The sequence below is a fragment of the Poecilia mexicana genome, unplaced genomic scaffold (assembly GCF_051168715.1).
Source record: "Poecilia mexicana isolate PSO_F unplaced genomic scaffold, ASM5116871v1 scaffold_23, whole genome shotgun sequence".
Classification (NCBI taxonomy): domain Eukaryota; kingdom Metazoa; phylum Chordata; class Actinopteri; order Cyprinodontiformes; family Poeciliidae; genus Poecilia; species Poecilia mexicana.
Window position 1 is genome coordinate 22,254,985 of NW_028263392.1, and position 11,987 is coordinate 22,266,971.

Sequence of the window (11,987 nt, forward strand, 5' to 3'; positions counted from 1 at the left end):
TCCTTCACTGCAAAGATCTGCTCTGCAGTTAAGGTAAGGAGTGCTGTGGAAGTAAACAGGAAGGGAGGACAGATGTCTGGAACCCTGGATTTAAGGAGAACAAATGAAGCTAAAGCTGAAGGAAGAGGATGCAGTACCAGCTGAGCCACACCTTGGCTGATGGATGGAGCAGTGACTCAATGGCTAAGGTCAGGTGTTGTTTGTTAGCATAACGTTTTCTCATCATATGAGTGATCTGTCAGCACAAAACATCTGCTGAAGTCTGCAGATCGTGTTCAATAGGATGAAGGTTAGGGGTCATCAACAACTGCTTTCTTCAGTTGCTGATGACCAACATGATCATTAGCTGTGTCTGTAGCTTGCTATTTCTCTGTGTGTGAGCTAAATGAAGAAGAGAATCACTGACAGCCACTGCTGTCAGACTATTTCAGCTTCCCTTCCAACCCACACATGTGCAGCATTAGCCTTCAGTGACTCTTTAGAGCCACGCTTCTTGTTGTTGAGAGGAAACTAACCGGCAACGGACTGGACACGTGTCGGCAGAGCGACAGGCTGCAGCTAAAGCTCATTATGTGGAGAAAGTGGAACTTGCACAATCACTGCATGGCTCACTCATGACGGCTGTTGGGTAGAATGGAGTACTGGAGGAAGAATGCTGGTCAGAACTGGAGCAGCCCTTACGTCATTAAGAAGCTTTTAAACCCTCCACAGCTTGCCGGATTGTTAAGTCTCTTGACTCCTACCTGGATGAATCACTAGAGATTCTGCTAAACACAGATACCCGACTTCACTGTTCCAAATAAAACGCCATTAGTCTCTTTTTCTATTCAAGCTTTTTACATTCAATCAGAGAAAATTGAGAGTTTTGTTTCCATTTGCTGTCAAAACAGGAACGACGCCAATTTCACCCTGAGCAGCAACTCACCAGGCAACACCACCAGAACCTTCATAAGTCATGTTTCTGTTTGATTTTCACTGCTGGAGGACTTCCTGATTTCTGTCCAATCAGAGCCCAGAGAGCAAAGACACGCCCACTAACAGATAAACCTGTTTGTTCATGTTTGGACCACAGATGGTTCTGATTCCGTTCTGCTGGTCCAGTTTAGCACTTCAGTGACTCCCAGTTGGACCTTCGATCAGAGGGTCTGGATGAGGCGACACATCTACCGATGATGATGGTGATGCTGGAATCTAGAAATGAACAGACGTTCTCTGGTTCTGCTCAGTTCTGACCATGTTTAAGAACCGATCTTGTTTACTGCAGGCTAGGGTTAGCCTAGCGACCAGCTGCTCTGACTCATGAACTTTGAACCTCCAGCACTGCATGTGAAAGGTTCGGGTGGGTGTATGTATATATATGAGCCTCTGTGGATCAGAGAAAAGCTCGATGCATTTGGAAACCGGGTCTGGACTAATGTGACTCATGATGGAAGCAGCTGAGTTTAACTTTGTATTATTGATAAAATGCCTAACTTGCAGAAGGGTTATGTAACAAAAGCTGTGAAAACATGGAAACGGACCGGACTGAGCCACATCCAGAACCGTTTCTATCAGAATCCGGCTGCATTCTGCTAAATATGGCCGCAGATACACAGCAGAAAGCGGTTTGCTCCATGACAACATTCATTATCTGAATCTAGAAGAAGAAACATCCTCTGCGCACATTCATTACAGCTATATATATGTATATTTATCTATATCTCAAAGATCAAAATATATTATTAAAACACTATTAAATACTGTAAAGTGGAATATGATTATAAAAGACATAGTCAACATGAGAAGCAGAGTAATGAGTATCGGTATCGCCCCGGAAGTTGTTTGGGTTTCCATTCATTCACCAGAACTGAGCCCAAACAACCTTTAAGAAAAGAAATGAAGATAAATGTTCTCACCCTGTTGTCCCAGAACCGGGCCAGAACCAAGTCCACTATCTATACATGAGAATCTGTGGGCTAGTCTAAGGAAAAGCAACAACTCTAATGCAGCTTGTACAAGGCTGGAGAAGGCAACCGTAGCAACAGCAACAAGACCAGCTGGTACTTTCTACCTGCCAGGAATCACCCTGACGAAGATGAGGATGGAGATGAAGATGATGAAGAGGAAGTGGAGAGTGGGTGTCCATCCCCACCTCCGGTTTCTGGGAGTCGTGGCGGATCCTTCTCCTTCCTGCTTCCGGTGCAGACGGACCTCTGGGCTGGTTTGAACTGCCAGGTCACCTTCTTGGTGGACTGTTGCTCTGAAGACGTCTCTGTCTTCACTACTGGAGACTCGGACCGAGTTTCTGTCTCCGCCGCACCGCCGGGGAGTTTTCCGGACCTCCCGCAGCTGTGCCTGTCTGGCTCTGTGAACAGCTCTTCCAGAACCTCGGGCTCAGTCGCTTCTCCGAACATGTCCCAGTCTGACCCGACAGGAGCTCTCCGGGACCGGCCGGCGGACCTGGAGGAGCGACTGGGATCGGAGTCAGACAGGTCAGAGTCCCAGTCGCTGTCCCCAGCCACTGAGCCGCATCCCAGAACCGATACATCAACTGGACCAGAACCAGAACTCTCAGAATCCGAGTCCCTGGAAGGATTCAGAAAAAAGAATCAAAGAAACTTTTCACAGGGCTGAATTGATTGATTGATTGATTGATTGATTGATTGATTGATTGATTGATTGATTGATTGATTGATTGATTGATTGATTGATTGATTGATTGATTGATTGATTGATTGATTGATTGATTGATTGATTGATTGATTGATGGATGGATGGATGGATGGATGGATGGATGGATGGATGGATGGTTGAATGGTTGGATGGATGGATGGATGGTTGAATGGATAGATGGATGGTTGGATGGATGGATGGATGGATGGATGATGGATGGTTGAATGGTTGGATGGATGGATGACAGACGATGGATGGTTGAATGGATGGATGGATGGATGGATGGATGGATGGATGGATGGATGGATGGATGGATGGATGGATGGATGGATGGATGGATGGATGGATGGATGGTTGAATGGATGGATGACGGATAATGGATGGTTGAATGGATGGATGGATGGATGGATGACAGATGATGGATGGTTGAATGGATGGATGGATGACGGATGGATGGATGGATGGATGGATGGATGGATGGATGGATGGATGGATGGATGGATGGATGGATGGTTGGATGGATGACAGATGATGGATGGTTGAATGGATGGATGGCTGGATGGATGGATGGATGGTTGGATGGATGGATGGATGAATGGATGGTTGGATGGATGGATGGATGGATGGATGGATGGATGGATGGATGCCTCTCTACCTACTTGCCACCATACGGTGCAGTTCCAGCGGGGCCCAGCAGGAGGCATGCTGGAGCAGCCAGGTAGACGAAGCTGTCGGTGCAGAGGAAGTCTCCCTCCTCTGGTTTCTGTGGAGCGATGGTGGCCATCTTAGGGTCTGTGGTGGGTCCCTCAGCTTCGGTGCTTCCTGCTTGTATCTGGATGTTGTGCTCCTTTGCATCATGGGTAGAAATCTCTTTAAGTCCTGCAGCTTCACCTTTGGGCAGAGGTCTTGCAGACACGGCGAGGTAGACGAAGCTGTCTGATTGGACGAAGGGATCCACGTCCCCGCAGTCCAGGCCTGAGCTTCTCAGTGGCTTCTGGTACGGGTCTAGAAGGTGTTTGATTTGTTGCTTGGAAGGAGAAAGAGGAAGGGGCGGGTCCATGCCCATCACGGTTACTTTCTTCCTGGGTGGCACTTCCTGCCTCTGGGGGGCAGTGAACGAGACCTTTATGTCAGGTTGCTCTGCTGGAGGGTCATCCTGGTCCACGCCGGCGTCTCCACACCCTGAGTCGTCTCCGCCGCCGTGTCCGTCCACGTCTTCATAGGATGGTGTGTTGAGCAGTGAAGGGTAACACCACTGGAGCTCGGAGCTCTCCTCCCTTCCCCACTCCTTCAAGCCTCCATCATCCATATCTTTCTCTAGTGAAGTGTTGCTGCTGCCCAGTTCAGAGTCGCTGATTGGCTGGTCGCTGTCAGAGCCGCCATCCTCCTGGCTCTGATTGGATAAGGAGAGAAAGACGCCACTGGAGTCAGACTCCAATGTCAGGTTGGAGTCCGGAGAGCTGTCCTCCTTATTGGAGCTGGAGAGAAAACACAAAGCAGTCGATGAGTCCACTGGGCTGTCAGAACTGTACCAACCTACTTAGTGAGGCCAAGGCCATGCTTTCATCTTGATGATGTCATGCTCAGGTGGACAGATAGCTGATCAGCAGCAGCTTGTAGAGTGGCTTGGACATGTGTCTGCCTTTATCCACTGGCAGGGCGCTTATCAGGAGGCTGATTGCCACCAAGCCCATTTTTCAGGCAGTCTTTCCCCAACTACTGCAGATTCAATCACTTTTCTCTGCCTTTCCTGTGTGTCTCTCAGTCTGTCTGCTCCTGACACCTGTTCTCAGAGGCATGGTTAATTTTGTTCATATTCTTCATTTTGTTCTGTATAAAGGTTCCCAGAACAATATGAACCATGCTTCTGACTGCTCATGCAAGCAAAAGGCAGGCTGACTCATCAAAGATCTTCCTGCAGGGCTATGAAGGGATTTTTACAGACATCCCATCATTTCAAAGTAGCTTATTGTGGCATTGAAATTAACTTCAGTGTTATTTCCTCATTTTGCTAAATGAACAGAAACGCTGCAGATACAGCAAGACAGGAACTTCCAGTCAGGTGTTTAATCAGAAGAGTGAGGTCTCCCGGAACCAGAACTTTACCAAACCCAAAATTTCTGGACAAGCACCTAACAGTCTGCAGCATAACCAGGCATCATGTCCATCCAGGTCCCAGGAGCTGCCAGCCTGGTATATTGGTGGATGTTGTTTACTGTCCAATCAGGAAAACACTGAAAACCTGTTATGTCATAACTGAAGCATGTCCAATATTAGTCTGAGAAGAATACTTTTTGAAGAACAATGTTAGAACCTTTCAGCTAAATTTGTGGTGTGCCTCAAGGCTCCATGTTTAGCTTCCATATGTTTCTGAATTTAAATAGACTTACATATGGAGTGTTAACAGTTTTTCAGTGTGAGAAATCAATATTCCAAAATTCTAATTAAAAGAGGTACAAAACAATGAAAGATGAAAACATTTATGAAGAAATATATCAGACAGAGTAACTAACAAAAAATATCTTTGTTCAGGAATTACCTTGGTCCAGCAGTGGGGGTGCTGGCAGATTTAGTTGACCAGTCACTAGTTGACCTGTCGGTGTCGGTTGGTGTCATCGCATTCAGCTCCAGACTGACCTGGGATCTGCTGCTAACGCCTGAAAGTACAAGAAAGCAGGAGACACATGAGACCCAGACAGCTCAGGGTTCACCTGATGGGTTTCATTCGAACCCTGTCCAAATGACTGGACGGATGGACGGACAGACAGATGGATGGTCACAAGTCCCCCTTCAACTGTTACCCTCCACCTTTTCCCTGATACAGCAACCTGGTTGATGCGACCGGCCATGCGGCCACGTCGCTCACCTGGGCGGTCTGTGCTGGGACCCCCACCCGCCATTACCCCCTGTGGCTGCAGGCTCAGGCACCCATGTATCATGTTATTTGTTTGTTTGTTCTTGTGATGGGCTGTACTTAAGCAAATTTCATTGTCCTTCTGTACAATGACAGTAAAGATTGATTGATTGATTGATTGATTGATTGATTGATTGATTGATTGATTGATTGATTGATTGATTGATTGACTGATTGATTGATTGAGGCTAAAATGATTCCTCGAATGATTCGAGTAAATTCCTCTAGGAAAATTTACTCGAACTTCGTTAATTTATGTTTTATTATTTAGTGCACCGTGTTCTGGCCGGAACATTATTTGCGTTGCACGAAGCTCTGACTTATGTGTTGGCGGCATAATGTCCAATCTTCAAGTTCGGCCCGCGGGGATTTTATTGATTCATGATAATTCCGGGTTTTCATCGTTTTCGGGAACCAATAAACTTCCTTAAATAACCGGAGCGATCCGGGAGTCCGGCAGCCTTTCTGCTCCGGAGCTGCTGGTTCAGAGCTGAGGAGGATTTAGAGACTGAACACGGCGGGCGGCTGATGCTGACGAACCGGAAAATGAATGTCACATCATCCCGGTCTGAACCAACGGGAGGCGGAACGTGGCTGGTAGATGAGCTTCTGAGGGACGAACGGAGGAGCCGAATCCCGGAACATGAACAGAAAAGCTATAAATGTTTGGTCAAGTTGAGAGTTCATCTGTTAAATTGACTGGAAATGAACACATGAACTAAAAGCTGGATTATAGATATTTTTATAAGCATATTTGTGAGCCTGCCTCTTTATTATTAAATTGATTATAATTTCAGATAAATTCTTCAGGTTAACCTAGAAAGTGAGCTGTTGTTACAGGTTGATTTTCTAAACTACAGTAAAATAACTTAGGGAAGCTCAAATATGAAAAATTTGATATATACGACAGTAATACTGCTGTTACACTAGATTTACCAATATTTTATTTTATAGGTTTTTATCCGATTTGTTGATTAATTGTAAGAAAAATCAATAGATTACTCGATTACTAAAATATTTGTTTACAACAACCCTAGATTGTAGCGTGGCCCTGCCAGCAAGCAACCGATCGGCAGATAGGTTCCGGTTCTGCCAGAGAACGGCAGCATAACATTGTTCTCTGCTTTACAGAATAAACTTTCAGAAACCTGAGGCTATCCGTGTAGTGATGACACATCCTACCAAACTGGGAGGAAAAACGATGTCATTGTTGCTATGGCAACGTGATGTTGATCCAAAAAGTCACCATGGTTAATTATGCATCATTCGGATTGGGGATGTAAGCATTTAGACCAAGGCACTGTATCAAAACACAATTTATTTCATTGGAGGATGAATAACTCCCAAAAGTGACAAACAGATTGAATGTAAAAATAAAGGACAGAAACTGTTTAATATAGAAATACTGAATATTTTCTGCAAAATGGTTGCAGCGTACAGTGTGACTGAATGTATCTGATCCATGTAGTTAAACAGCAATATCATAAAAGCTACAGATGTCCAGTTTAAACTGAGGCAGAAAATGCTGAATATCATCATTTTACAAAAGATGTCCGTTTATTTATTTAGTCAATAGAAACATTTTTTGTAATTAAAAAAACATTAGCTCTTGTGTGATTTATTAATATTTAACTAATCATGACTTAGAAGCAACTTTTGAATAAAATAATGAAATGACCAGATCTGTCACTTTAGACTGTTTGTTACTGAAGTGATTTGTAATTAGGTTGATATATTTTATTTAACTCGAGTGTAGGATGATTACATTAATATAACTCATCCGACACCTTGTAATTATTCAAATGTTATTATTTCTCCAGGCTCTGTGTGAGGTAGAGTACCAAATATCTTTAGTCAGGTTGATTAATCAATCCCAGATGAATTAGCATCTGCATCCATCCATCCAATCGTTGTCTACAGCCCCTTTTCAGGTTAGTGAGGTATTGGGGTGTCTATCTCCCTCAGTCCATCACAGGCTCAGAGAATATTCCTGTCATTTTAAAAAGTTTAATTGAAACATTAGTTTGTTCTAGTTTTTCTCCGTCACCGTCTTGACACAGATGGTGTCAAGATGAGACCGGCTATAAAGGGAGTCATTCCTTCCTACTGTTACCTCATGCTTTCTCAGGAGGAGTTGCTAAGTCAGTTGAATGTGCTTTCTTACACTGAGAACCTTTTACCACCTGCCACTAATGATCTGCTGAATTTAGTTGTTTTATAATTACAACTTTATGGATCTGTATGAGATATGAGGTTAAGGCTTCCACATACTCAGGCGTGCTTCATTCTAAGGAAGGTCTGCGCCTATTAGCGGCGGAGTCAGTGTGGACTCAAGGCTGAAGTCCGCCAGACACAAGGTATTTATTTATGACCGCGGACGTGTACCCAGTGTTGGTGGGAAATGGTGTTCACATTGAACTGTTTTAGTATGCAACACTGAGATAAGTTTGAGTGTTGGACACAACTAGTCGAAGGATGCACAGCATCTGGGGCTGCGGCTCTGTCCAGTGGCTGCCCTAGTGGAGAAGAAACTTGTCTAAGTCCCCAGCTACCTCACCAAGCATCCATTTGAAATGTGGGTAATGACGGAATTTGTCAAGCAAAATCTAGGTAATCAGTATTCTTGACATCTCAACCATGTGGAGGCAACATGCGCAGAGTCTGCGCATCTGACAGAATTTGCTCAGTAAGCCCAAGAATGTGGGAGCCTTTAGACTTGCAAAGTGCATTGAGATGACAACAAACTAAAATGAAGGTGAATATTGAGCTAAATGAAGGCTAAACAGGACGGATTATATCAAACGTAGGAAGACTGAACTCAACCATAGATATGTTACATGTGCGGTACCTGTGTGAAGGGGAGCTTTGTCTCTTTGTGGCCCGGGATGTGTTTGGTACATGTCGCCTCGTTCCCTTCCTGGTTCCATCAGCGAATGGTACACATCCCGTTGGGGCTGCGACAGATCCAGGTGTTCCAGGTCCGAGTCCAACTCCCGGGCCCTCCTTTCCAACTCCGTCAGGCTGAGCTCTGAGGCTGCTGAGGAGGGAGGATGAGAGCCCCCAAAGCCGATGGGTGGCCTGAGGAGAGGCCATCGCTGCAGGGAGCCTGAAGGGGACTCTGGATCTCCTCCTTCTTCTCCACCTGCTTCCCGTTTTTCCCAGTCATTATTCCAAAGAGTGTTGACCATGTCAAGAACCGCATCCCAACCCTCCACTCCTCCTTCCTCTCCAAGAGTTAGTACTTGTTGGCCATCCACCTCCAGTTTCTCTGTATGTAGTTTTGCTTCTACCTCCTCTTTTGGACCAACTTTAATCTTTATCCCTTGATCCTCCACTTGTTCAGGCTTTACTTCAACATCCATCTCTTTTTCCTCTTTCTTGTTTTTAGCAACATCTGTCTGGAGATTTTCTTCCACGTTTATCTTTGTCTTATCTTGTTTGGTTTCCTCCACAACTACCTTCTCATTCTTCAGGGTTTCTTCTCTCTTCTCCTCCTTTCCTTTGTTTTCCTCTTTCTCTCCCTTGTTCCTACTCTCCGTCCCTCGTTTGTCCCGACTTCTCGACCTCCTGGGTTCCTCTTGCTCTCTGCAGACTCTCCAGTGCTCCAGGTTCTGCTCCCTGAGAGATGCCCGGCCTACCAAACCGCTCCCCTGTCCAGGCTCTGGGTGAGCAGCTTCCCTCAGTGAGCATCGCCCTACAATAGGGTTCATCAGATTTGATAATGGATTCTCTGAACCATGCCGTAGGTGTGGATGCCTCTTCTCCAGGGCTGACAAGACAGAAGGGAGTGGGGGGAGGATAGGAAGATTGTGGAGCGCCCCTCCCTGGCGGACAGTCCTCTTTCGGACTATGATTCTGCGAGGCCAGGTGGACTCGATGTCCTCAGGTGGTCCAGCTGATTCAAAGTCTTCCAGCTGTTTGCTTTCTCGGGGGCTCAGTACTCCCGGACGCAGCCCAGTGGCTGTGCCTGGTCGAGACCTGGAGCAGGACTTGGATGATTTGGACTTGGATCTTGAGTTTTTCCCAGCTTGACCTGACTTGGGTTTACCAGAATCCTCAAGCTTTCGCTCTGCTTGATCTGCAGGAGCAGCTTCTGGTTTATCTGCTGCCACGGAGCTTACCTGAAGTTCACCTGTACTTTCAGCTTGATTGACAGTTTCACTCTCTTTTACTTCTCCATGACTGATCCTAGTTTCTGCTTCTGGCTCAGAAACAAGAGCAATCTCAGCATCAGCTTTAGCTTGTACACTGGACTCAGATGTTAAATCAACATTAGACTGTGATTCAGATTCAACCTCTGTTCCAACTTTGTTCTCTGGCTGTTGGAAGTGACCTATACCCCCAAAATCAAGCTCCGACTTGGTTTCAGGAACAGGAGCAGCTTCAACTTGAACTTTGTCTGCAGAACCAGCAATCTTCTCAGTGACACTCTTGCCTGAGTGTTCAGGTAAACGCTCTTGTCTACTTGTAGCTCCGCCAGCTTTGGTAGACGTCCCTCTTTGTCCTCCCTTATTCTCTGTCCCTGACTGCACTTTTCCCTCCAAATCCCGACCTCCTGCCCGAGTTTTCACCTGAGAGCCCATCCTCTTTTCAGGTAGGTTCTTCACACTGGATCTGGATCCGTCATCGTATTTGTTCCAGCTTTCGGCTCGATGGTGCTCCTGGTTTAACGCTCTCATTTCCACCTCAGACATGTTTCCCATTAAGACTTCGCTGACTAACCTGGGCCCGCAACCAGATTTACCATCCACCAACACTAAACTAACACTCCCACTGTCACACCTAGGTGCCATCCCTCCACCAACCCCTTCTGGTCCTACCTTTGACCCGGCTCGGCTCCTGCCCACTGCTCCAGTACCCATCCTGGGAGCGCCACTAGGGGACGGGGAGGGGGAAGGCTGGGGGAGCAGCAGAGGAGTTGTGTCCAAGCCGTGTTCAGACTCTATAAACACAGAGTCTCTGTCGGAGCGTAGAGGAACTGGTCGGCCATAACCAAACGTCCCAAAAGTGGATGTCTCCCTTCTCTCCCTCTCTCGGGCTCTCTCCCTCTCCAGCCTGCCCCTCTCCCTCTCTCTCTCCCACTCGCGCTGGGCCCAACCTCGCTCCATCTCTCGTTCCCGCTCCCTCTCCCAGTCCCTGTCACGCTCGCTGCGGCCCCATCCACCACCTCGCTCACTCAGGTCTTGCTCCAGGTCATGGGCAGACAGTTGGACCAGTGCAGTCCTGTAGGGGGACCTTCTGAGCTCCTGGGGGGGGGACAGCCTCAGGCTTTGGGTTTGGGAGTAATGCCTGGGCTGCATCACACGGGGAGGAGAACAGCGCAGGCTCTGGCTCTGACTGGGACGAGGTTTGGCTGGGGAGAAGAACACCGGAGTGTGGTATCCTGAGGAGAGAGGTGAGCCGGAGAAAGGTGAAATGAGAGGGGAGGTTAGAGAGGAGGACTGACCCGGTCCTGGGTAGTGGCCTGGATTCAGGTAGCTGCCTCCCCCACGCTCTATCAGCTCCACTGCAGGAATCTCCACACACTCCAAGGGTTGAGGAGATGACATTGCTTTCCAGGAATGCCGGCTCTCTCTGCTCTTTGTGCTGTCTCCATGGTGAGGGTGGTGGTGATGGTGGTGCTTCTTTGATGAGGAGGACACTCCTGGAGCAGAAAAGGAGGACACAGAGGGAGAGACGGATCGATTGAAATGTCCTGGAGAGTGGCATCCATCTATGTCCTCCACTCCCAGCTTGAGTGAATCGTAGATGGCTCTCTCATCCAGGCGCCGAACGAAGGAAGGGTTTGGAGTTAAGGAGCGTGGCTGTGGATCAAACATGTCTGACCTGCTGACTCTCAGGGAGCCACTGGTGGAGTAGCTGAAGCTCCCGTCTCCCCCTCCGTCCCGCCTCACCGACCCCCCGGAGTGGTGGTGATGGCTGTCGATCTGCTGATTGATGCACATGGTGTCATAAATGGATCGCTGAGGGATATAGCCGTCGCCGTAACCCCCTTCCATCCCAACGTCCCGCCCTCCCACTCCCCCATCCCCAAGTCCATGTTTCTCCAGGCAGCAGGAGCTCTTCCTGAAACACCCAGGGCGGCTGAGAGGCTTGCCCATGATTGGTGCAGGGGGTTGGTGGGAGGCACGTCTAAAGCTTGAAGAATGAATTGTGAAGTCTTTAATTAACAAAATAAGAGTAGAACTGCTTTTCAAACCACTACTAACTGTCCAGGGTGTGCAGCTTCAGTCTCCAGAAAGACCATAAAAGCAGCAATTAAAGCCCCTTTTAGAAAATCCTTCTTGTTCTCCAGGGAAGAACTAAAAATATTCCTGTTGTTTTCATGAGAAGTCAAAAGACTCTCAGTTTGAAAACATCCTTCTGTCAAACGCTCCAGGACATGGGGACACTACAAACACCCTGAAGTCCAAACAGAATT

General features: G+C 47.2%; 1 protein-coding gene across 1 annotated transcript; it reads right to left on the minus strand.

The window, feature by feature from the left end:
- Window positions 1-1,935: 1,935 nt before the first annotated feature.
- LOC106923938 (uncharacterized) lies at window positions 1,936-11,771 on the minus strand. Its single transcript, XM_088003198.1, has 4 exons — window positions 8,415-11,771; window positions 5,192-5,309; window positions 3,312-4,130; window positions 1,936-2,565 (listed from the first exon to the last, which is right to left on the minus strand). The coding sequence occupies exons 1-4, from the start codon at window positions 11,665-11,667 to the stop codon at window positions 2,061-2,063; spliced, it is 4,695 nt and encodes a 1,564-aa protein (XP_087859324.1). The 5' UTR covers window positions 11,668-11,771; the 3' UTR covers window positions 1,936-2,060.
- Between the last annotated feature and the right edge of the window lie 216 nt (window positions 11,772-11,987).